We start from the raw sequence: 26,023 nt of genomic DNA, 5'->3' as shown, positions 1-26,023 counted from the left end.
GCTGAAATAAATTCTCACCATGGTGAGCACTCCCATATGACTGGAGAAAGAGAGAAAGTGAGAGAGATTGCAAGGAGAGGGTTGTTCGTGTCCCGAGGCTTTATATATAAGTAGGGGGATGAGCAAGCAAGGAAAAAATGACGAAATGTATAGAAGAGAGATACCAGAGAGATTTGAAAAAAAAAAAAAAAATATTAAACTTAATGTTTACGGATATTCAGAGTAAGACATTTCATTTGACGAGATGAATCTTATTCTAAAAACGAAAAAAAGAATAAGAAAAATATATAGATACCACCGGAAGGAATATGTCTCGAGCTTGAACTTTCTTCGTTTATTACATCACTAAATAAAAAAAGATCACTATAATCGAATGAATTCAATAGTCATCAGAGAGCAAAAGAATTCTTGTCTTTGTCACGATTGACATATCTGGCACCGTGTATTGCTTAGTTTGGCAGCATCGCGATGACCTTTTTTTCATTTTCATCGGGGAGTAGAAAAACTCAGCTATCTTATGAAACGTGCCGGAGAACAAAGCCTAGAAAATTTACGTAAGAGCCATAACGTGCTTTCTGAAGTGTATGCGGTTCTCGTAGAATGCCACTAGAGATGCCCGACATTGATTACGTACACGTGTCGTATCTAGTTGCTTATGGAACAATACCTTGTCTTACTTAGAAAATAATCTTTTTATGCTAAAACAATGAATAAATTTGATTATTTTTGCGATGAAATTATATACATGCAAACATAAAGTGTCCGATTTCTTTTTTCTCTCTCTTCTCTCTCTTTTCCTTCTTTTTATTAACTAATCTGAGAATATGCGAGAACTTGTCAATATTAATTATACATTAAACACTAGACATTTTCTAATTAACCAATTTGCTGTTTTCTATCTAATTTCGAAGTACTTGAATTTTCTAGAAAAGTATGTACTCAAAGTTAAGTAAGAATACGTACTCCAGATCAAAGACATCATGGTCGATTGATATTCCTCTCGAAGAAAGAGATCGAGATGAATCAAGGCAAAAGTGCTGAGATTGCAGATTCATCATACTTTATAATTTCCATCTCGATATGTATATACCTTAGCTAGATATCTATGTACCATACACACACACACACACACACATACACGTCTAACCGACAGCCATGAAAAAGAAGAGACTACGGTGAATAGTTCGATCGGAATCCATGTTACAAGGGACGTTTGTCCCTGGTATTGGACGCCACCAACCCCTCTCAACTTTTCTACCCTTGCGAAGGTGAGGGTGCAACAAAAACGTTCCATGGATGAAGCACTCTCGTGGTTCTCGGAGTTATCACAATATTTTTGCACGATCGAGTGTATCTACAACGCTATGCTTTTAAAACGTGCTAGACGAAGGGATGGAAAAAATGTTCGTTGCCTGACGCAACCCCGTTGATATTACTTGGCCTCGAGAGACGAACTGCCACGGTCCAACCAACTCTTTTGATGCTGCTTTAATATTCACCCAAACCCTACAGTCGGACAATCCCCTTCTGATTAACAGGGAGTCACTCGTTCGTCCACGTTCACCCGAAACGAATTTGTTCCCTTCAAAAGCTTGCGTCGCATTGACTTTGGTAATGATGTAAACGTTAACTCGCTTTGCATCCATATTCACAAGTAAAAGAGAAATTTGTGAATCGACCTCTCAAAAAAGCTCCGTAAGTTACTCTTTTTTATTATAATGAATTAAATTACTAAGCAACTATTTGCGACGTAAAAAAAAATGTCATCAAATGAAAATACATTTCTTCTATTTATTTAAAACGTTGAAATTTGTTGTCGGGATTTACATTGAATTTTATATTAGAATCATAATGAATGCGTTCATGCTTCATAAACGTATCTAATCTCGAACTTATCTTTCAGCATATCTTTATCTTTCTCTTATTCTAATTTGCATCTAATTTTTGTCTTGCTTCCGTATTGATAAATAATTACATAGATAGAAGAATCTTACAAAATACGGAAACATTCATCTAACGAACATGCCATATAAAATCTTCTTGTACTATCTGCCTCAGAGTCAAGCGCATCAACGTTTCACTGAGCTTGAAATTTAGTGTAACTGTGTGCGTGCCGTGTATAGTCTATATAACCTCATACTCTATCTAGCTAGCAATATTGACCGAATGGACCCGCCGGGAATACGTTTAGAGCTCTGGTGGTCCGATAACTAGTGGTTCGAGCTTTATCCAAGCCTAAGAGAACTTTGAACTTTCCGAAGATTATAACTCTCACAAAAGATAGCACGTTTTCGTGCTGCGAATTTAATAGGAGTCATTCAAATGTGTAGGCTAATTCAAAAAAATTTCTAAGTACGTTTGAGTGAATAGTAAAATATGTAAATAAACAAATTTATATACGACGTTTTTTAAGTTCCACTATATAATTGGTATATTTTTCCATGTATAAACACGCATATGTATATTTATGTATGTATATATTCACTCGTTGATTATAATGATGCAAAGAAATTGAATAAATCTGGAAATGGAATAAATTTAAATGTCGGCCGAGAAAACAGCGAACAGATAACCATATGATGCACAGAAGCGAGAAACTCGACGTCACGAACACCGACCGCTGATTATTGCGTGAGGGTGCAATTAATTCACCTACGTCTGATCTCCGTGGAAACAGCCGTAATTGTGGAGTATCGGCGGCGGATTTACTTGATATACGTGGGCTTTAATAACGGCGCATTATTGATCAGACTGAACCCCGTTCAAATTCCATCGCGCACCCCTCGTCGTCATGGAGTGAGACGATGGGGTTTGTTGGTCAGATACGGTGTTCGCGTATCGTAACGGAGAGTACTTCGAAACATCGACCCATCGGCACCCTTCATAATTATAGAATTTTCCGAACTCTTGCAAATATCTCACTTCGTGAAAGTTATACCGTTTTATAACATAATTTTAGAGAATCTATGTCTTATTAATAAATATACGTTAATATATATGTTACTAAATATTAATAACAAATTTTCATTTTAATAGATTTTATGATTATTGTTATTATGTTATCTATTCTTTCGTTCTTCATTTTGAACACATTTTAACATCGATGAAACATTTAAACTTTGTATGATAGTTTAACGAAATGTTATTTATTTATTTACCAAGACTATATCGCCAAAGATCTTTGAGTGGTAAATTTCCATTTCGACCTCCAAGGAGATATACGTGTCCTGCGAGCAATGCCGCACTGTGTTTACTTCTCGAAGGTGGTGCAGGTCCATTTTCCGTACCAGCTGCTGTGACCGAGCTCCACATTTTTTCCTGAAACAAATTATTATTCTTTTTAATATCTCTAAATACTCACAAGAGCATTCACTAGAAAGGTAGAAACAAATGTTAATTTTAAGAAAATAATTTACACCAATGTCATCTTATTTACGAAAAGATAAGGACATAAAATATACGAAATCTTGTAATCTTGCTGTTAGATCAAAAAGGGAAGTGAATTAAATGGTAATCTAATGGAGATAAATGTCTACCCAAACGTCCTCTTCTATCTCTCTAGTCGACCCTATCTAATTCTCTTCCGTTTCAGTATTTTCCAAGTATTTTCCAAGTTAGTATAGTAAATTAGCAGCTTTTGAATCTGTTATAGAACGACGTTTACTACTTAAGTTCATAAATTATCTCTTATCGAAATGACTTTGAACGATAGTACAGATGTCGATGATTCTACTTCGAAGAAAATGTGTTTAGAAGCGATAAAAGTCATAGTAATGACATATGTATTATATTACTACGAAATGTAAAGTCATACATTAATTCAATGTACTTTAAGTCACAGATCTATATATTTTATTCGACGATTTCAAAAAGACATTGTTATCCCATTGACAGAAAAGACAATAGTCTACCATTTTGATTAAACAAGCTCTATCAATCGCAGAGAAGGTGGGTAAATAACGTCTACGATTTTGCAATGGTCGATACACAATTTTTTATCAGGTAAACTGCGTTTCAACTCTCTCCATCTATTTCTTTCTTTCTTTCTTTCTTTCTTTCTTTCTTTCTCTCCATCTTCTTTTCTCCTCTTCAATTTCTCTCTTAATCTATGTTTCTGTTTGTACGCGTGCGGATACTAAGTAACGTGAGAGAGTCGCGTTTTTCGGTCTTGAGGGTGCATAATGTGAAACTAAATATTTGCACAGTCGCCACCGATTATTGATCGGCCTTAGCAATGTGTTTATCCGTATCCTGAACAAATATCTTCCGACGATCCTCCTTCTTGATGCAAAGACCATGGGGAAACGTAGAAAAAGAGAAGAGAAGGAAGAAATTGCGGAAGCGATTAAGCGTGAAATGAACCTTGGAGATTGTTATAACTCGATTTAACGAATATCCAATCGATTTTCTGCGTGAAAATTCAATATGAAAATTAGCCACGTTATTATTCAAATATATCGAGACACATTTAAATCTAAGATACTAAAAGCAGTTTTTTTTCTACTTCGACGAATGCATTATTCAGATACAAGGTATAGATAATTATATCTACAACAGATAGTTGATTCTAGATAGATAGAATCTTGGCCAGACTTCTGACCGCTTGCCTTTCCTTTCTCGATTCCGGTCCTACTTAATTCACCCTCTTTTTCTTCGACCATTTCTTTCGCTCGAATGAAAGAGAAGATGGATCTGCCCTAAAGGGTGCTATCGTCACAACTACTATCACGACTTACTACTAGCTAGGGAGAATTCCCTGAATACGGTTCGCTCAAACGAAATATCTCTCTCTCTCTCTCTCTCTCTCTTTTCCTCGCTTCTTCATGTCTGCATCAAATGCCTTTCGATGATATGAAGCCCGTGAACTTCACTTGCAGGCTAATTAAAATCGGCGAAAGCATCGTTAAAGCCTGCTAATGGTTCGAATAATTAAAAACGGTAGTTTCTCATTACCACCGAATAATATTTCCCTTCGATATCGACGTAAATTTTCAAGCACTTAACCAATATATGCAACTCTAATTAGCCTCATGCAAATGCACTTAAGAGAATCACAGAGAAAAAAAATATATATATGTACTATAGTTTTATGCACCGACATCAGGTGTAACGATTTTTGGAGGGTGCGGCGAAGGAAAGTGACGACCATCATTAATTCCAGCCCCTTTATACCCTGCCTACACACTTCCATAGGTAACACATTTGTCTCGAGATAATCGACTTTCTCGTCTCGAGCACGTGGATTCGATTTATCAAAGCTCTCGCCGTGTTAGCTATCCGATTTTTATTTCAGCCAGCAAACGAGCTTCGTTTTTCATAGAAATTGTGCTATTATTTCAACCGTCGAAGGCCGATGGAATAATCGATGATATTTTTCTTTATCTTTTTCTTTTTCTTTCTCGTCGCTACTGTAAGAAACAAGAATATAACAGTAATAAAAGATTATATAATAATTACGTTGCATAATTGTAACGATAAGCAAAATAGAAAATCGAATGTTTAATACGAGAAAGCTTCTTACCATCGTGCATCATCATCCAATTATTCGATTAACTTAGTGGGATAGAAGATATATAGATAGATAATAAAAAAAAAAGAGTGGATGTGTGTGATAGAGAGAGAGAGAGAGAGAGAGAGAGAGAGAGAGAGAGAGACAGAGAGAGAGAGACACGCGAGACTCGATGGACCTTCTGTTGGATCGGATTCATTTCTACGTCTTCACGCATCCGCACGTTCACGAAATTCAATTACGCTGCCACACCGAAATCGAATTTCGAACAAACGAACGCAACCCCTATCCAACTCAACGATCCTATCGAAAGATTTCTTTCTCTTCCAGAATGTACGCAGGTATATACGCAAATATAGGCGATTAGAATCGCAGTGTGTTTTGAAAATATAGAACCCTACTGGTTCTGGTATATGCGAAATACGATTTTCAACATATGGAATTCGTTCGTGACGAAGGGGAAAGAACCGACGAGGGTTTGGTGAAACGAGTTTGCAAACGCCACGCCAATGTGATAGGAACGAACCAAAAGAGACAGATAGAGAAAGAGAGAGGGAGAAGCAAATACACGATCCACGTTTCCCTGCGGTTTACGTGCGATCTACAGAAATTCGAAATAAACGTCGTACCTCCGTTTCACGAATCCCGCTGAGAGTTTTACAATGAGGAACCCCTTAGTGTATATACACATAAATAAACGTTAACCGTGAAAACGTAGGCTGCCTACGTCGAAGCTTTTCTAAAGATGCTGCTTTAATTCGTTTTCAATTCAAATCTCGTAATATAGTCATTAATTTACACGTTAATTAGATAAAATTACGGAGAAATGTTATATCTATCTATTTATACAATAAATAAATTGATACTTTCATTTTGTAATCATCTCTTTGAGTCTAATAATAACAGAAAATTAATAAAATGATAATAGTGATAATGATAATATCAGATTGGTCAATAAGTAACGTTAATATTTTCAATAAAGCAGTAAATTATATTATTATTTATTTAGATATGAAATACTGAGCAAATTTCAATATTATTCATTGATTAATCCAATAATAACGATACTATACATACAGTATCGTATAAGTAGAAAAATCCGTTATTGATCGAACGTAAGCTAAACCTTGCAAAAAACTATGTAAACGATAGAAAAAAAGAAATATTAAGTATAATATATGTAAATCTTAGAAATCTCTCTCTCTCTCTCTCTCTCCCTCTCTCTATTTCCTGAATAAAGATATATAAAAGAATTATCTACACGATTGTTTGAGAAAAAGCAAGTAGAATAGATTCCTCGAACCAAGAAAGCGAAGAAATATCTGTCGTTAAACAATTCATACAGTATGGATCAAGCAACGGTGATAGTTCGTTCTTTCATGCGTTCTTACAGTGCTAAACGAACTCCTACACACGTTTACTCTCTCTTTACGCAAGATTGTAATACCACGAGCTACTTTTCCTTTCTACTCACTTGCAACATCGTTACTATTCACAGATTTCTCCAGCGGAAAGCTTTCGAGAGCTACAAATGGTTTCGCTAGACAGCCGAAGCACTTAAAAAACTTCTCACGATTCGCTTAAAACCTTGCAATTTATTTCGAATATAGATTTATCCTTGCATATTTATATCGTTTTATTTCAATCGAAAAAATAATGAAAATAAATAGAAAAAGTTAATTGTTTTGAAATCCTCCAGATGAATCTATATCGTTAATATTTACATATCAATAGTATGATGAAAAGTAAAGTTATAGAAAATGTTACCATTAAATCAGCTTAGCTACGCTTTATGGGGTAGAAAAAGCTTTGAAAAGATGGCGATCGATTGCGAACAGCTGTGGGTACGTCGCTAAGGTGACGCACGTAAAGAGAAAAAAGTAGAATGATCTTGAACCCGGGAGGGAAAAGCGTGGGATAAAAAACTTGAGATAAAACGAAATTTTCGTTCGTGGAAATAGACTCGAGTTTCGAGAAAAGTCTATGGAAAACGATTGTCTCGTTTATTTTTGTGATGAAAAAAAAAGTGTAAAAAACTGAGAACATGGCTGCGACCTCGTTGTATTAAAACGTTCTATCGTTAAAACATTTTACAAAGGGACGGCTGTCAATGTACTGATATTCTTGTCATCGTTTGCCATCGTTCTCTTCGTCGTCGTTCAACGAAAGAAAAAATGCTTCAAAAGTGCACGAGTTTTTAATCTCTCTTACGAGTTATGCACACGACAATGACCGAAGCAACTTCCACCCGGCTCTCTCGCACGTTTTTCGTACACGTTTATTTTTCTTTCACATACCCCATTTTCTTCTCTCTTCTTTTCCTTTTGACTTGCTTTTTTCTTTTTTCTTCTTTTTTTTCCTTTTTTCTGCTTCTTTTTCTTTTTTTTTTCTTTCACGCCCGTGGAAAAAAAAAGAAGAAAAAAGCAACAACACTAAAGGGTGCGATATACGTATAACTCGAATTCTCGTAGCTTTTCAAACGCGAGATGTGACGCTTTTTACCACTCTTATCTTCGTGCTCTTTTCGCTAGCTACATCCTCGATCGTGTAGATAAAGGATTTCTGAATAAAAGAGAAAAATTGTGATACAAGCGATATCGTTTGATTCGATTCGATTGCAAAGAACGCGAGTTCAACGATTAATTTGTTAAAAATATTAACGTATATTTCTAAATTCAAATCATTTTATAAAATTATTTATTTCTTTCTTTCCGCGGATGTATCAGCAAGATCTCGTGACTTCCATTTCCCTTCTTCAGTAAGATCAAACGTTCTCTAAGTAAATACATACCTCGAACTTTTCAAATACGATTCCCCCTTTCTATTCTCGAGGATCGTTTTATCAGAACAATATCCCTTTAGCCTGTAGCTTTTAAGTATATCGAGTATATATGCGTTGTCGTATCGATCGTTGGCCGATCTTATGTTGCAAGAGAAGACGAAAACAAAGATGGTTTCGTGAAGAAAACGGAGACATCAAAGCGACCTCGCGAATTCGCAGTTGTATTATCGAGGGGAGAAAGATTCTTCTTAACTCGAGTCGTGCCAAGAGGGAGCATAGCTTCCATCGACTTTTGAAAAGGGAGACCGTGTCAGAGACAATTTCCTCATTCTTTCTCTCCCTCTCTCTCTCTCTCTCTCTCTCTCTCTCTCTCTCTCTTTTTTGACTCACACTCACTCACTCTTTTCCACTTTTACTCGTTTCCTACTCGTCCTCGTAATTTCTGATTGCACCATCCGATGCTCCTTTCGTCGGTTGTATCTTCCTACGTCTCCGAAGGGGAAGGATCATGCCAAGTGCGTGACAATGATACACCATTGTTCCTGACAGTCCTACGTGGCTGTTCGTACGAAAGAGAGAAAGAGAGAGAGAGAGAGAGAGAGAGAGAGAGAGAGAGAGAGAGAGAGAAAGAGGGGGATGGAGAGAAGATTCTCCGCTACTCGACCATATAAGCGCAATTTCCTTTGATGGGATACGCTACTGTTAATGCAAGGGGACCGAGTGTTGCCTTATGAAAAAGTTTTACTTTGAAACATTGCGTTTCGCGGTCGAAGGACATTCTTCCTCAAGGATTATACCGATTTGTAGTACATACGTGTAAAGAAATTTTCATAAAAGCATCCGAAATTGATTGCACACATACGGTACATTATTATACTTGTTTAGTTTAATTTCTTCATTGTAGAGAATTTTGATTTATTTGATAACAATTCAATTGATTATTTAAAGTACATACATACTATTTATCGAAATATATGTAATATTCATGGCTGACCATTTGATTTTGCTATGAAGTTACTGATCCCATAGATTTTTAGTCTCATCTTACTTACAAGTAGTATCACCCCTCTGTAAGTCAGACTTACCAAATCTTGGATCAAAGACAAATCCTTTATACATTCAAAGTCCCGAAAGTTAGTAAATTCAAATAAGGCTTAATTCCATTGAATCCCATCGATTCAGAAAACATTCTTCTTGTCGAATAAAAAAAGACAACCTTCTCTCCAGCAACATTTTAATTTTTTTTCGAGTTTTTGACCATTGCATTCATCATGAACGGTCGAACAGTAATCGATCGCTTTAGAAAGACTAAGAGACACGGAAAAAGAGATTTCTAGTTAGTCCAACTAGAAAAAGTAGGTATTTTCTCTAAAGCAACTTTTATCTCGTAGATTTCTTAAAATACGACGGACACATTTATTCGAGTCATTTATCGCGTCTCTAGGGTTCTATACGCACCGTTGAATTCACGGATTCAATGCATAGAGAACGATCACGGTTAAGGATTTTATGGCTATCGCACATAACTGTTTCAGACTATATCGATCCAAAGAGGGGAAAGAGAATGAGACGGATGATAACGTTCCATTCGCGAGTTTTAGAATGTCGATCCACGGACCTTTATCGTCATTCCTTTCCCCTTCCTTCTCATCCCTAGATTCCCGCGAAAGCTCGGATTAAACGCTTGCTACGGCAATTTTTCAGTGATTTCACGGACTACACGTCGGGGTTTCACGTGTATGCGTTCTCGATATATGAACTATACATCCCCTTCGTTTTCTTTATCAAAGAATTTTTGAAATTTAGAAGACTTATTCTTTTCGTGATTTTCATTAGAACAAATTCGAACTTAACATTTTTACTTTATACTTATATTTTTTGAATATTAGATTGACCACCAAGTAATATTAGAATTATGAATATTTTATATATAATTTTTATATTTATTGAAAAATATTCAAATAAATATTTTCATTTTTGTCTCTCCTATATTTTGTTCATTTTGTTTTATTTAGAGAATCAATCACAGTTTGGTTCTAGCAGAATAAATGTCCAAAGATAATTTTGAATTAAATCGATCGTACAAAAATTTGAATATTCTTAGCTTCGGTTTCGATTATTTTGATAATTGATCAGAATTTCTTTTGTTATGCTCATGTTTTGAATAAATCATTAAAGAATATTCTTATAACGTAGTATTAAATGTGAGTTGAAAACAGTTATCATATCGATTAAACAATTACGAAAATCAAAATGTCATAACTATTATAAATATATCAATTTTAATTTATATCGGTTTTAGTTTTGGTTCTGTATCGATTTTGTGAAACTGTTAATATGTAATAGACCTTCCCAAAAAATAAAGAAATATAGAACCGATATAATATTTATTCTAAAGAATCAAAACTGAAGCTGATATTTGCAAGAACCATTATATATTATAACAGTTATAATATTTTTTCGATTCTCATAACTGTTTCAATTAGAACCTATGTATAACAATTTAAACTAACTAAATTTTTGTTATCAAATATCACATAGACTTTTCTGATTTTATCACATAGACATTACAGGTTGACTGGTTACGTAAAGAAACACTTTTCGTTATACGCGACACCCTCTATAATTTGTTCTCTTTTCGCGGCTTTTTCTTTCATGCTTTTCTTGCACGCACGGCTGCCTCGCAAAAGTCTTAAACTCGACTCGTGGTGGTCATGGTTACGGTTAAAAAGAGTAGAAAAAAAAGTTATTCGCGACTGTGGCTAATTTAGAAAGTTTGATGAACTCTGCTTACACAAAATGGAGCTTTCAATGTCGCAAGCTTTCACAATTTTTATCGCGCTTTGTAAAATGCTTTTCAACAAAAATGTTGTTCTGTATATATTTAAAAGGATTGTATCATTGTTAGAACACAAGATCGTATTGAAAAATTTAACATGAGATTTTTCTTTTTTTTTTTTTTTTTTTTTTTTTTTTCATTTAAATATAGCTAATATCTTTCTAACTTTTTCCTACGAAACTTCTTTAAATTTTACTTTTGCGTAGAAACCAAAAATTTTATTATTTAAACTTTACAATAAAATATAAATTTGAATTCTGATTAATACGAACAATTCTCTCTTTCTCTTTTTTCTTTTTTTTTTTTTTTTTTTTTTTTTTTTTTTTTTTTTTTTTTTTTTTTTTTTTTTTTTTTTTTTTTTTTTTTTTTTTTTTAATCAAAACTGAAGTTTTCACGTGTGTAAACAAGAATTTAACCAAGTTTTATTCGTATCTATATAAAAATTATATAATATAAAATATATTGCTATTATATTATAATAAGTATAACCTGTAGTTTAAAGGATATTTAAAACTATATATGAAGTAACAATTAAGTTTGTGCAGATAAAATAAAATAAAACTTGAAAAATACATAAAACAGATACATAAGACCTTAAAATTACATAGAGCCTATCACGAGGGTCAAGTTTTTATAGAGAATAAACAAGAAAAGATAAACGATAGTCTTGGTCTATTATCTATAGAGTAATATCCAAGACAGTAAAACTCTATCTATATGAGTAAAATAAATCGTGTATTACGATCTTATATGCAGACCCGTTGTATACAAAAGAAAAAAAAAAAAAAAAAAAACCGAGATGATGTCATATGTGCGTGATGGGATTCGTGTTGAATTTCTTATGGAGCATACTTTAAAACACACTTGGCAGCCGCTTAAATTTAACATCTCTTCTATCGTAAAAGTTGATCGTGCTTGCATATGCAAAATTCTATTGAGATCAGATAAACTTGATTTATAACTTCTTGGGCCTGATAACAACGAGTCAACGATACGTACGTAGATATGTATGTACTTACCTACTTTGTATAAAAGATTCACCATGAAAGTTTCATGTTGTTTATTTTAAGAACTTATCTATACTATATCTGCTTCGATCAAACGTATACTTATTTGTATGTAAAAAACTAGAATTAGATCTAATACCAATAATGTCAGAAGCTACATGTTGTATTTATCAAGAATTTTGTTTGTTGCTGTTAAAAATATCTTTGTTTCCTTTGTTTCTTTCTTTTTTAATGGAGATATAGTTATCTATAAAATACACCAACATTCGGTTAACTTTTGACAGTTGACATAACATTGATTCGCGACTTATGTTTTGATTGACAACCACTTAGTCTTACAACAACGTGTCACAAATGTGACTTGCGGTTGAAGTCGTACTTTTCATCCAGACTCCCTCTCTATGAGCGTGTCAATCCGTGGATATAGCTAACTCGACACAAGGTTGATGTAACAAGCCTGAACCAATATCGCCGAATGTTTATAGGGAGGGTGAATAAGATGAAGGGGATGCACATTTAACGACAACGAATTTTCTTAACGATTGATCGACTTTACGTATATACGTAACAAAGAGACGAAGAAATATATTTCAAAGTATAGATGTTAAAAAAAGACAAAGAGAAGAAAAGAATGAAAAATGTTATCTGATGTCTGTCTGATTGACAAACAACGTAAGTAAGTACTTTGTTTTTATGATTAAAAATATAAGAATGATGTCATACAGAAAGGTGTCGTAAGATGAGTTGAAGGAGCGACTAATGAGTTTCATCTTCACAGGCCATTGTGCTTTAGATATGTCGAAGAAAAGACAGTCTCCAGTCTCATCTCGTGGTCCGGCAACTTCGAACGAAGGAATCTACAAACCCGTAATTGTGCATTGTTACACCACGTTCTATTTCTTCCTTTCCCAGCGGTATTGTCATAGAAACTTGCTCGATTTCTGGTAAAATTAATTGACCATAAGAAAAAGTTGATTTTTGTGAGATACCGTTTCTTTATATACCAATAGAACAAATAGTTTAGATTAATCTGGTGATTTTAATCTTTAGGTCTATCAATCTTCTTGATAAAAAGAAGAACGATGTTTGGTCGAACCTCGAAACTCGGGGTTATTGTTCTTAGAAGAGACCCTATTCTCTTTTTCTCTCTTATTCTCTATGAATGGTTCCAAATGTGAAGTAGGATAAAGAGTAAGTCTTTGGAAGATACTGTCTCTTCTATTCCGTTTCTATCGTAAAATAAAATATCTATCGTTGATATCATAGAAAATTGCCAGCTTTACGAGTATAATAGATTGTAAATTTTATAATATGATTAAAGCCTTATACGAAAGGGTAAATTCAATGTGATTAACAACGATAATCCAAGTATCCTAATGCCTTTGATGCCACTGAGAAGGGTATTATACTGAGTTGGGTTTCTACAAATAAAATTAGATTACAGTCATCGAAAGTTAAACTAGGTTAAACTTTCGAGTTATATATATAAGTATTGCTTATCAATATAATGAAACAAAATTGTACAATATTTTTGATTCTTCTTATAATTTATATCTATAAATCGATTTAAACTTATGATGAATTGTATTATTCTTTTCTAAACTTTCATTGCTTATATATTCATGGGTAGAATTATTCAAAATAAATGGTAAATAATTCGATAGAGTGCAACGTTCTATCACAAAGAACCCATCGAGAACCCTAAGCCTATAAAGAATAGCCGATTCTTATGCAAACAGGGTTGTATTTCTCGTTAGTGGACCCTTTGTGCTCTAAAACCAGACCCTGTACTCTGCATAAGTTAAAAGAAGCTCGCCCTAGATAGAGAAGACCATTAGGATATTTACTTTAAGGAGTTAGTAATAAGAGAAAAATAATGTCAATATTTTTTATATTGTAACGCGGTATTACTCGAACATGGAGATCATTGACCTCGAGAAGATATAACGAAATTCAAAATATCGCTTTTATCGCAGCCATATCGCAATTCTATCGAAATCGATATCAAAAACTTCACGGTAGATCGCTACCTAACTGATCTGATCGACATTGTGTAAAGAATATCAATTTTCTGAGAGATTGAGGACATAACGAACTACAACTGCAAATACTTAATCTCCACGTAACGTAAACATAACTAGATTGAATGAGTTTAAATATAAATTTTCTACAACGTTGAATATTTCATAAAAGCAAATATTAATAAAAAATATATATGTACATAAATAGTAAGCCCATTGAAGAAAAATAGACAAAGGCACGAAGATCGTAATGACAAAATCAATTTGAATGATCGAATTGTCGCATCACGTCTCCTTCGGCCCAACGTAATTTCTCGAAGGGTCGACTGTGTTGAAAATCTTCGAAACGCAGTTAAACTGATTTGAAGGTAGAGCGGTTAACAAGAATGTTGGTCGAAATGAACGCACGACTTAACAAGCTTACCTCAGCTCGGTGAACCCTCTATCCCGTTAGCTTTGTCTTGTGCAACTTGTGACCCACATGCAAGCAACGATGCCGAAAATAAGACACGACTAACTGTGTCTCAGGGACTTCAAAAACATCAACGACAATCTACATGTATCATCGCAATTGATCCATCAGAGCCATCAGAATTTTTCTAAATTTTCCAGAAAGTAAAGTTCTCTTTTAGAGTTCCACATCGACACGAACAGAGAAAAAAAGAATAAAAGAAATCGTTCTGACATAAAAATAAAAACAAAACGAGCTATGTTTCTCTTCAAAGCTCAAATATTATTATTTCGCAAGATGTAAACAAATGTCTAAAGAGTCCGTAAAAAATCAACACAGCACACCGGTTAGACTTTCTTGGGTCACTCTAGCGTTCCATTCATCGATGAAGATGACAATGTATTCCAACAAACATAGAAGATTAGTTGATGAGCTGCAATGCGTCCGCTCGAGCCACTTTCGAAGGTTCGACCGATCTCTCTCTCTTTCTCTCTCTTTCTCTCCCTCTCTGCCTCTCTCTCTCTTTCTCTCTCTTTCTCTCTCTCTCTCTTAGGAAGTCTTTCGACGGTGCATCGATCATGCGTAACGTTAAGTTCGCTAGGTCGAGTTCGATCCTGGATACTTGAAGCAGCTACTTCCAATCATCAAAAAGAAAATTTGTGAAAAGGATCTATAAGTCACGATCGAAAGATCGAACCTGTCGTTTTGCGGAAGAACGGCGCGAGAAATCTCTGAAAATGTTTCGTGCCAAGGAGAACACAAACTACGTGATCGCTGAGTTCCTCCGTACTGCGTCCGGGTCGAGCACCTACCTAGCCGAGTCGTCATCGGGGACTCGACGCAGGCGCTCCGGAGAAAAGCAACCCCCTAACACCCCGCGACCCTAAACGTCTCCTCCTCCCTTTCTCCTCTTTATCCTCATCCTCTTTCTACTCCACCTTCTCCTCCTCCTCCTCTTCCTCCACCTCTTTCTACTCTTCCATTTCTCCTCGCGTTCTCCTACTTCTCCCTGCACCCCTATACTCCCATACCACTACGGGGGGTGAACATCCGAGAGACGAACGTCGCGTACTGTACCCTCGCATTGAATACAGAGAGAGACAAGGATGACCATCGCCAAGGGAATCGTTAAATATGCTGGTCGACTGAACCTTGTTTGAATCGGTTCGCGATGATCCAAATGAAATTTATGACTTCACGATTCTCTTTACGTCTTATAGAACAAAATAAAAACATATTGAAATTTAAGATCTACCAAATTATCTAATTTTTTTCAACGATAATATCGTTTTTCATTGATTTAGATAACATATAGGGTATTGTTATAGTATAAACTTTTTTACAAATCCAATCGAATTATTTAATCGTATGTTTGATTAAATTTGGCAAAGGAGCGAATTTTACGAAAAAATGGAAGAGTAAATGAACGAAAGTAAATTAGAGTGGAGCGGAATGTCTGCAGTTAAATTAGTCCGATTGGTCTCCTCGAGACTGGCGACTAGTCATGGTTGATCATAATTACTGCACGATCATCGATATATCTATTTTGGTAAAACGATAGTTTGAAACTTTTATTATATTACGTTTCGTATTAGATTAGATGGCGCTTGAAAGGAAAACATATACCAAAGAATTTCTAATAAACAGTTTGAAAAGAAATTTAACATCGACGAGATATCTTATATCTTAATGGTGCTGTTCAAAGTTTCAGTAAAGATTCTGCAATTAGATTTGGTTAACGACAACGAATTTGGTTCCGCGATACTCTCTATTCTGGCACAAGTCGGTATACGCAAGCAACATGTGTCAGCGTATGTAAATACAGTTTGTATAAATACAAACTACGTGTATATGTTTTAATTTATAATAATCTTTGAATATTCGCTAAAGGAAAGAAGAGAAAAGAAATATTTCTTTCATCGCAAGTATACGTACAATCAAATATCGAAACAAAAAATAAATAAAAAATAAATAATTGAATAAAAAAAAAAAGAAAACAGGATCATTTATTCGTATTACCCTTCTATAAAATTCAAAAGAACATTGATAACAAAGAGATATTAAATTAAATTCAAAAAAATCAAAATATATGAAGAGTATCAAATTAAAAGCATATACTTTTAAACAACGTCGATTACTCGCTCGTTGAAAATAAATAATTCATTAGTATAATTTAATGAAATGGTAAATCGATCGACAATAAATAATCGAATCGAATGATGGATTTTCGAAAGGAGACACGTGTATATTTGTGTAAAGAGGAGCTCGAGAGGGAATGGTCCGCACGGTACTGCTTCGGCACCGTTTATGAGCATTTTATGCCAACACGATGGCATCGTGAATGAACGCATGCGTCGGCGTCAGTTCCCATGGAAACGGGATGCGAGGTACCGCGTGTGAATGCGTATTGATTACTCCGCTTTCGCTCCATTCCGCGATCTCTCGGTTCTTGTATCTCCTCTCTCGTCGCCGCCACCCTGTCACCCCCACGCAACCCCAAACCACCCTTATCTTTCTCTCTTTCTATCTCTCTCGCTTCGAATCTTCCCATTCCATCGATGGCCTACCCTCCCTTTTTTCTCTTTCTTCAAATTAGCCCCCTAATGTTCTCGTGCCCTTTCTCTTTCTCTTTCTCTCTCTTTCTCTTTCTCTCTCTCTCTCTCTCTCTCTCTCTCTCTCTCTCTCTCTCTCTCTCTCTTTCTCTCTCCCTTTTTAGAAGCCTCTTTATACAGAGATCTCATTCGTTCGAGTCTTCGAGTTTCTAGTCGAGGGAGGATAAATTTGCGTTTCCGTAGGGCCGACTCCACCACCAACTCATTTTTTCCTTTCTACCTCCCCCTTTTTCAAAGTTCGCGAGAAAGTTCATATTTACTAGCGTCGCTGTAATATATCGTTTTGCCCCCTTCGGAAACCTTGCGGTAACTATTTCCGAATGAAACTCAACGTAGAAAGGTTTTATACGTAGCCATCGTTTTGCACGACCATCGAGGAGGTCGTTTTTCGAGAAGGCAAGTTTTTTAATACATGCTGAACCAGTTTCAGTGACTATTGATTCGCCTCGCCAATACAGTATAGATTTATCGTTAGGAAGTCAGAAAATAAACGGTCGAACGTAAATGAGACTATATTATTTTCTACAGTGATAAAGTATTATTATTTATTATCGTACCATTCTAGATTATATTTTTATTATTCGTAGCTATTTCTTATATTTCAAAATACTAATTTTATACACATATTCGAGCCTGTTCAACGCTCCTACAATTAAAATCTCATAAGTTTAAAATTAGATAACTACTTACGCAAAGGTCATAAAATCACCAAGGGAAAAGACAGGTCGAATTACTTAACAAACAACTATCCTGACATCACAAAACGTACTTTTACGACGATACAATCGGAACATCTTATTTCTGACTCACAATTCTGACTAACCGGACAATGAGGAAATTTCGTAGTACCTATGTGAATATGATGTAACGACGAGCTGGAACATCATCGACATTGTTCGCTTGCAATTTCGACCGTCAGCCGCACACTTCGAATACCCAAGCGGAACAAATTATTCTGTCCGTGTTTCGTAACGGCTGCGTCCATTAGGGAGACGAGATTGTGGAAAATCAAGGATCGACACAGCTCGTTCGAAATACAAATTAAGATCAAAAATTATACAAAGCTATTATCAATGGTATTTGAATTGATCGAAGTACTCTCTGATGTTATAGATCTTATCGAAATCAATGAATCTTAAAATAGTTTTTCAAAGTTGTGGGAAAGGAAAGCACGAAATTGTAAAAATTTGATAAGCGTCTCCTGAGATTCTTAGGTGGATTATTCTGGAGAAAGTTTGAAGAAGAACAACCGAAAAGAATAGATAATTTAAAGAAACTTCGAGTTAAGAGTTTGATACGATTCTTGGCTTCGCCTGCTTGAAATAAATAAACACGATACAGATAAGTTCATCGTTGCACTTCCAATGGGAAAGTTAAGAATAGGAAAAGGAAAAGTGTCCACGACACGCAACTCGAACTTCCAGGAAGAAAAATATCAATTTGATATTAATCTGAAATGAAAGTATTTGAAAGATCATGATGACTGCCATGGTAAAATCAATTTTTATGTTAATAAAGAAGTTTGTCCAGTTATTATTTTGTTACTGTTTCGAATAAACTAAACCAGTGGTTTATTAATCATGCAAAAGTATTGCAATCGAACTTATATATTTTACAGAATCTATTCTGTAAAACTCGATAACAATAAAGACGATCATCTATATTATTATTATCACTGTCATCGTTGAGTATAATAAATGAGGAATATTTTTCTATTGAAATAAAAAAGCAAAACAGAAAGTTGTAATTTCATGGCCTTCCCTGTTAGAATATGTGACAATATACCATGCGTGACCACTTTATAAAAGGGTGAAACTCTACAAATTAGAAAGCCAGTTCTGTGACGACGTTCCGCTAGTTAGTGCAAAGAACTGTCAAATGAAACGCCTTTAAAAGAACTTTGAAGATGACATTGAGAAGTGAATAAAGTGAATAAAATCCACATTACAACGATTTATTTCGATCGATTAGAAACCGATTTCCGATATAATGACTCTACGATATTTTCTGATTTTCTTTATTTTTTTCGTCCTTTGTCATGGATTATCAGAGGACAGAGAATATCCTTCAACGGATGAACTTTCAAAGGAGCGATTTACCGAAGACAGACTTCTTGCAAATATTGTACGAGCTAGAAATTCTTCCAAAGGTTTCCAGACGAAGAATAACGAAAATAATTCCGATGATAAAAATACTGATAAGAAAGCAAGAAATGTTATTCGAGGATCGCCATCTTTGGAATCAAGAGATAAGTTTAAATCTATCGAATATTTTCGATAATTTCTTTTCTTTAGTGACGATCATATACATGTAGATATATATCTGTATATACATGTATATATATATACCGTATATACAAATTAATAAATTATTTTTAATCTCTAAGTTCCAATTGTTGCGGAACTAGACATGGTGCAGGTTCATCGTCTCGACCAGATTACAATAGGATTCCATCGGAAAATAATCATTATTCATCTTCCTACGGAGACCGAAATGTCGACAGGTAATTTCAACAAAATGATTTGTTCCGTACTCAAAAGAATTTAGCAACATTTTTCACATTCCAGACATAGTTGGCAAATTCCAAGTCGACCCACGAGTTCAAACATAGGTTCAAATATAGAAAGACCTAACGTTGGAAGTTACAGTGGTAACTATGGTGGGAATGGTGCTTACGCAGGGGATAGGTCAATATCTATTATATACATCTACACCTAGTATCGTTCTATTGTATGTTTATAATCAATTTAATATGTTATATATGAAAATCAGATATGGACAAAGACCTAGTTACGGAAGTGAAAGTTCTAACAGGCCAGGATCAAGTTATAGTTCAGCAGATGCTGGTGGATACGGTTATGGCAATGGTGGATATGGTAGTTATGGTGGCACACGACCTGGACATGGTATCACAGCTACTTTAGAAAATGGAAATGATTTTAATCCTGACGAACCTGATATTCCTGACAACAATGTCCCACAATATCCAGGAACTAATATCCAAACTCAAAAGGTGATAATCACGATTAATTCCATGCTGATAATGATAAGAAAGTTATTATAAGAAAATTGTACATAATAACGTACATACGTTCGTTCCGAAGGCCGTGGCTTTAAAAGCATTAGCCGGTGTCGCTTTGATCGGCGCAGCCGCGGCTTTAGCTACAAATCCGGTTCTTTTACCGATCGGAATTGTTTCCGGGAGAAGAAAACGTTCTGAAATTACTTCCGCGGACAACGACATTATGGATTACGTTTTACAAATGATAGCGACGAATTTCTCTCAAGTATTCCTATTTTTCTTTTTTTTCATTACTATGACATGTACCTTAAACGATGTTTAAATTTTATATATATATATATATATGTGTGTGTGTGTGTATGTTTTTAGACGTATGATAATGGAAGATTTGAAAATAAAAAATATGTTTCTCCGAAATGTGTAGCCAGATTGACATGCGAAATACGTAAAGATTATATGAACGATATTATTGAAGATATTAAAGATCAACACGATGAGAAAATTACAAAAATACAATTTAACAAATTGTAAGTGAATATTATACGAGCTTAATTGTATTTATCATCAATCATTTTAATCGTTTCTATGTATTTCTTATTTTTTTAGAATTCAAAATAACGTTCTGAATGCTGAAACTATAGATAATAGCGTTAAGGAATTAATTAAAATGGCTCTCATCGTAAGTTCAAATAGAGGAAACTGTGGAGTATTCGCTTGTAATTTCAGACGTAATAATTGATCCAAATAATATAAAATAATTTTGTCTTTGATTAATCATTTCGTAAGTTTTTAATATAAATAAAATTTGTTTTTTATTGGTTTATTGTAAGAGTATTGAATTGGTTATATAGTACGCACCTGTGGCTGTATAATTCCTTTTTTCTTTTTTTCCTTATCCTTATGTCAATCATTTCACTCACTTTTTTTTTTCTTTCGCATTCTCATTAAAAAAATAAAATTTATTATATTGATCATGTATACGAGTTATGAATATTCCAAATCAAATGTAAACTCGTTTACTCGATAAACACATAACATGATGTAACAGATGTTAAGTACTAACGTATTAAGTGATATAAATCTAACAATAAGCTGAAATTTCAAGGATCAATTAAAGAATTTTAATTGGTTGACTGAACTGTTATAATGTATTATACGTAAGAATTTGATTGGTTTAAAATGTTACGATCCATTGCCATTGTCATGCTTGATGCGTATAAACCTTGTTAGAATATATAATACACGTGATACAAGATAAAAAAAAACAAAATATAACTGACGTGTCCTACTATACAAATAACGTGGCAATCGGTAACTGTCAGTAGTTACGATAGTTTCGTTCATAGATCGAGTACGTGAATGTATCATATTAGAATATTTACTCTTATCTATTTTGACAAAGTGTACTATTATTATAATTAAATCCAATTTATAAGGAAAAATTCTCAATCTGTCAGTTACTTGAACACGTCATTTAAGGTTATATATGCAACGAACATTGCATTAGGTATACCATGTATTATTTATTTATTTTCAAATCAGAAATAAATTAATTTCCGCAATAAGCATAATATGTGGTCATCGTGTGAAGTAACAGCTTTTATGGAGATATATGAGAATGAAAGTGTGTACCAATATAATACGTGAAATTTGTTTTAACCTATCAATTGGTAGTAAATCAATTTTGAAAGTTGCAGTCTGATTTTTAGGTTGTCACGTAAGTCTACGGGAAATATTGGTGTTTTCAATAACACACTAAAAATTTGCCCTTTTGTCGTAAAATTTCGAGACGTTAAATTTCTATGATGGGAACGAATTTAAGAAGGAAAACTGAAAAAAACGATGCCATGGAAGAAGGTGTCACGGAACATAATCACATTCATGATAAAGCTGATATACGTGGAGATGAAAAAAATATAGCTATACTTTTTTTCTTATATCTGTTACAAGGAATACCTCTAGGTTTATGTGGCTCCATTCCTATGTTATTGCAAAATCGAGGTGTTTCATATCGACAACAGGTAATTCATTATATAGTTGAAAATTATTAACATATGTTATTTAATAATATAATATATCGTAATTTACCTGTTCCAAATTCAGATAGTTCCTTTTGGTTTTAGGCGGAGTTTAGTTTTGTACAATGGCCATTTTCGTTAAAACTATTTTGGGCACCAATAGTAGATTCTGTTTTTTATCAAAAGTTTGGACGCCGGAAAACATGGTTGATACCTACCCAATATATGATGGGTATGTTTATGCTAGTACTATCTGGACATGTTGATCATTGGTTGGGTAAAGAAAATGAAAAGCCAAATATTGAAATGCTGACTGCATTATTTTTTGCTTTGAATGTACTTGCTGCTACTCAGGATATTGTAGTAGATGGTTGGGCTCTTACGATGCTTAAAAGGTAATATATTATTTATTAATCTCTCTTTTTTATATATTGTCATTTTTATTTTTTGGATTATGTATTTTATAGATGTAATGTAGCATATGCATCGACATGCAATAGCGTTGGCCAAACTGCAGGATACTTTATAGGCTATGTTCTTTTTATGGCATTAGAGTCTGCTGAATTTTGTAATGGATATTTAAGATCAGTTCCATCGAACGAAGGAATTTTAACTTTACCTGGTAAAATGAAATGCAATTTCATAAATATTGAAAAAATTCCATTATACATCATATTTCATATGTATTGTTTCTTAGGATTTTTATATTTCTGGGGTTGGATATTTATTGTTACAACGACATTTATTGCTCTTTTGAAAGGTGAAAATAAAGAAAAAGTTGGTAAAGGTGAAGAGTTGAATACAGATATTAGACATGCATACAAGTTACTTTGGGATATTGTTAAATTACCTTCAATAAAAACAACAATTATATTCTTGTTGACAGCAAAGGTTTGAATTGTTTAATATTAATTTTTATTTAATTGTTATTAATTGTTTAATATTAATACTAATATAAAAAAATACAATATGTGTGTTATATAAATACATTATCTTTTTCAGATTGGGTTTTCCGCTTGTGATGCTGTAACAGGTTTAAAATTAGTAGAAGCTGGTATACCTAAAGAAAAGTTTGCATTAATGGCAGTACCTATGACACCACTACAAATATTTCTACCATTAGCTATTTCTAAATATACTGTTGGTCCGAGACCTATGGATATATATATGAAAGCAATGCCTTACAGGTTATAATTAAATTAATTGTATAACATTAACCATTTTATATGCCAGCCATTCAAAAAAGATATTCTTTATTGCAAGCATTCTTTTTTTGCAGGCTTGCTTTTGGACTAATTGCAGCATGTTTGGTGTGGATCACACCATATATTATAAATAATGGACAAGTTCCAATGTATTATTTTATTATATTGATTGTTCTTTATCTTATACATCAGGTAATAATTATTTCTTAAAATATATATAACTCTAATTATCAAGTTTAATCATAATATCGTACATTTTAGATATCTGCAAGTTGCATGTTCGTAGCATCTATGGCATTTTTTGCAAAAGTCAGTGATCCTGCTGTTGGAGGTACTTACATGACATTATTAAATACATTATCTAATCTTGGTGCAAACTGGCCTGCAACAGCAGCTCTTTGGTTTGTTGATCCTTTAACACTTAGACAATGTAGTACAGATGCTTCCAATGATTGTAGTACACTTGCGGAAAAACAGGTATTTTTCATTTCTATTTTCCTAATTTTTTGCTGACATTACTATTATCAAACACGTATAAATAAACCATTGAATTCTTTACAGTTATGCACAAGTACTAATGGTGGTACTTGCATTATGCAGCTTGATGGATATTACATAGAAAGTTTACTTTGCTTAATAATAGGATTCTCTTGGCTCAGGTGGGGTAAACGAAAAGTAAACTTTTTACAAGCTAGGCCAATATCAGCTTGGAAAATCAATCTAACTCGGCAAAATAGATAACACAACATATCAGTGTTAAAATTCATTAATGCTGTACCTGTAATTATTAGAAAATAACATAATGACTTAATGCGTATATATCTACCACACGTGGTATATGTGCATTCGTTACGTGCTGCACATTCATGAAGTGTTCCAACTTTATTAACTGGTAATTGAATGTAAGAAACTTTCATTAATTTATTCGACAGTTAAATACATTATTGTGTATACTTATATAAATTTATTATATATTTTTACATCAATAAAATAAAACCATACGGCACAATATGAGTGAAGGAACTTGATATTATAGGAGATACATAAAAAATTTCTCTCACAATTTATAGCACAATAAGTGGCTTATGTTGAATCGTCAACATTCATTTAATAGATCAATGTTGTGAGATCTATAATATAAAGTCTTCACTTTTGTTATGGCAATTATGCACTGGGAATAAATAATGTAATGATCATTGAAAATTAATATTTAACTTTTTTGTATAAAAGTCCTTTACTTTGTCATTTTATTAAAGCTTATCTTATATATTATAAAAATTCTTAAGCAGTATTTACTAACCTGTGCACCTTGTTTAATACAAATATGATTATTTTATATTAGCAATTAAAAATTTATTATCTGTACTTACATAAATTTCTCTTACTTCTATAAGATTCTCTTATTTCTATAACTTATAATAAATATAAGATGCATATTAAAATAATAAAAATTTCCTTTATAAAAAGTTATGAAAGTTCTAGTTGTAAGTATATTTATAAATTTTGCTATTTTATAAAAAAATATATATAAATCTACGAAATAAATTGATGTTCTTCCAACAAATTAGCAAATGTTCTGATGAAATTAATCAAGATTACTTACCTAAATGTAGCAATATTTCTCTGTAAATTTATTATAAATTATAACGATTATTTTGAATTATTGTAATCTACATATATAAGACTACTAGTAAACAAAAGTAGGAATGTGGGTCAAAATAAAATTAAAGAAAGGAACATACTTCAATTATTACAATTATTTCACAACACGTCCTACTTTTTATTATTATTATTATTATTATTATTATTATTATTATTATTATTATTATTATTTATAATCATTTTGAAAAGCATCAAATGAAATTCAAATAGTGTAAGATATAAGTGCCAGAAAAATATTACTTGTGACATATTTTGTAAACAAACGACCTTATAATTAATTTCTTTAATATATTTCACTTTTAACCACAGCATCCAGGTTTTGGTGTATGTGAATCGGAATCAATCGTTGCTCTTTTCTTTAGAAACATCTTCGAAGGATGATCGTCATTTTTGATAGCAGAAATTAGCATCGATGGTTTTTTATTGGCAGCTTCAAGTCGATGCTAAAATTAAAAAATAAATCAAATAAACTTATATAACGTTATTGATGAGTACATTATCTATAATTAAGAAAAAACATGTATATTTTAAATTAAATTATTTTGTATATATATATATATATATCATTACGTAATGCAATATTTTTTCTTTCAAACAGGGAACTTCAGATAAAGAAGCATGATCGCCATCATGCTGGATGTTTCGAGCGAAGACGATACTAAAGATCATCATAAAGAAAGCCAATCGTAGAAACATTTCATCAAATTTAAAAAGACAACAAAATAAAATCAAAAATAATTTTTGTTTTAGTATCAACTACTTTGTTAATCGAGCACGAATGAACACTCTATCGATCAAATACGATCCTCTATATTTAAAAGAACGGCTAACTACGATAACGTTAATGAATCATTTTTTTAACGTCGTGTATTACCATATTTCTTTTATGTTTAAT

General features: G+C 33.4%; 3 protein-coding genes across 8 annotated transcripts in view; 2 read left to right on the top strand and 1 right to left on the bottom strand.

Moving 5' to 3' along the window:
* The window catches only part of LOC122630332 (host cell factor 2-like), a 36,641-nt gene extending 15,340 nt beyond the window's left edge, over nucleotides 1-21,301 (bottom strand). Inside the window, exons 1-2 of one of the 5 annotated variants that reach the window (XM_043814735.1) lie at nucleotides 21,102-21,301; nucleotides 3,159-3,318 (exon numbers count right to left, since the gene is read on the bottom strand). In XM_043814735.1, coding sequence (XP_043670670.1) covers nucleotides 3,159-3,312 — 154 coding nt within the window. In that variant the 5' untranslated portion in view covers nucleotides 3,313-3,318; nucleotides 21,102-21,301. Of the gene's footprint in view, nucleotides 1-3,158; nucleotides 3,319-14,582; nucleotides 15,426-21,101 lie in introns of those variants that run through there. The other 4 variants (XM_043814745.1, XM_043814725.1, XM_043814752.1 and 1 more) reach the window with 4 other exon arrangements.
* On the top strand, nucleotides 19,160-21,048 carry LOC122633225. The gene is made up of 7 exons (XM_043820883.1): nucleotides 19,160-19,473; nucleotides 19,608-19,724; nucleotides 19,789-19,908; nucleotides 19,994-20,234; nucleotides 20,326-20,508; nucleotides 20,613-20,770; nucleotides 20,850-21,048. Exons 1-7 carry the CDS (start codon nucleotides 19,211-19,213, stop codon nucleotides 20,980-20,982), a joined length of 1,215 nt encoding a protein of 404 aa, XP_043676818.1. The 5' UTR covers nucleotides 19,160-19,210; the 3' UTR covers nucleotides 20,983-21,048.
* A 216-nt stretch (nucleotides 21,302-21,517) lies between the features above and the next one.
* Nucleotides 21,518-25,203, top strand: LOC122630365 (acetyl-coenzyme A transporter 1). 2 transcript variants are annotated; one of them, XM_043814812.1, is made up of 9 exons: nucleotides 21,518-21,867; nucleotides 21,953-22,264; nucleotides 22,367-22,656; nucleotides 22,729-22,883; nucleotides 22,959-23,152; nucleotides 23,264-23,448; nucleotides 23,541-23,658; nucleotides 23,728-23,943; nucleotides 24,028-25,203. In XM_043814812.1, exons 2-9 carry the CDS (start codon nucleotides 22,046-22,048, stop codon nucleotides 24,205-24,207), a joined length of 1,557 nt encoding a protein of 518 aa, XP_043670747.1. In that variant the 5' UTR covers nucleotides 21,518-21,867; nucleotides 21,953-22,045; the 3' UTR covers nucleotides 24,208-25,203. The 2 variants fall into 2 exon arrangements, with proteins under 2 accessions (XP_043670747.1, XP_043670740.1); XM_043814805.1 differs by having other exon boundaries at nucleotides 21,941-22,264.
* The last annotated feature ends 820 nt before the right edge of the window (nucleotides 25,204-26,023 follow it).

The sequence above is a fragment of the Vespula pensylvanica genome, chromosome 1 (genome assembly GCF_014466175.1).
Source record: "Vespula pensylvanica isolate Volc-1 chromosome 1, ASM1446617v1, whole genome shotgun sequence".
In the NCBI taxonomy this organism is placed as follows: domain Eukaryota; kingdom Metazoa; phylum Arthropoda; class Insecta; order Hymenoptera; family Vespidae; genus Vespula; species Vespula pensylvanica.
This window is presented reverse-complemented; position numbering and strand designations above follow the sequence as displayed.

Bases quoted from the DNA above. Each gene is read 5' to 3' on its own strand.
- LOC122633225 (XM_043820883.1), top strand. From the start codon at position 19,211: ATGACTCTACGATATTTTCTGATTTTCTTTATTTTTTTCGTCCTTTGT. The intron at 19,474-19,607 runs GTTTAAATCTAT...TTAATCTCTAAG, and splicing joins TCTTTGGAATCAAGAGATAA to TTCCAATTGTTGCGGAACTA. The intron at 19,725-19,788 runs GTAATTTCAACA...TTCACATTCCAG, and splicing joins GGAGACCGAAATGTCGACAG to ACATAGTTGGCAAATTCCAA.
- LOC122630365 (XM_043814812.1), top strand. From the start codon at position 22,046: ATGATGGGAACGAATTTAAGAAGGAAAACTGAAAAAAACGATGCCATG. The intron at 22,657-22,728 runs GTAATATATTAT...TGTATTTTATAG, and splicing joins GCTCTTACGATGCTTAAAAG to ATGTAATGTAGCATATGCAT. The intron at 23,659-23,727 runs GTAATAATTATT...CGTACATTTTAG, and splicing joins TTCTTTATCTTATACATCAG to ATATCTGCAAGTTGCATGTT.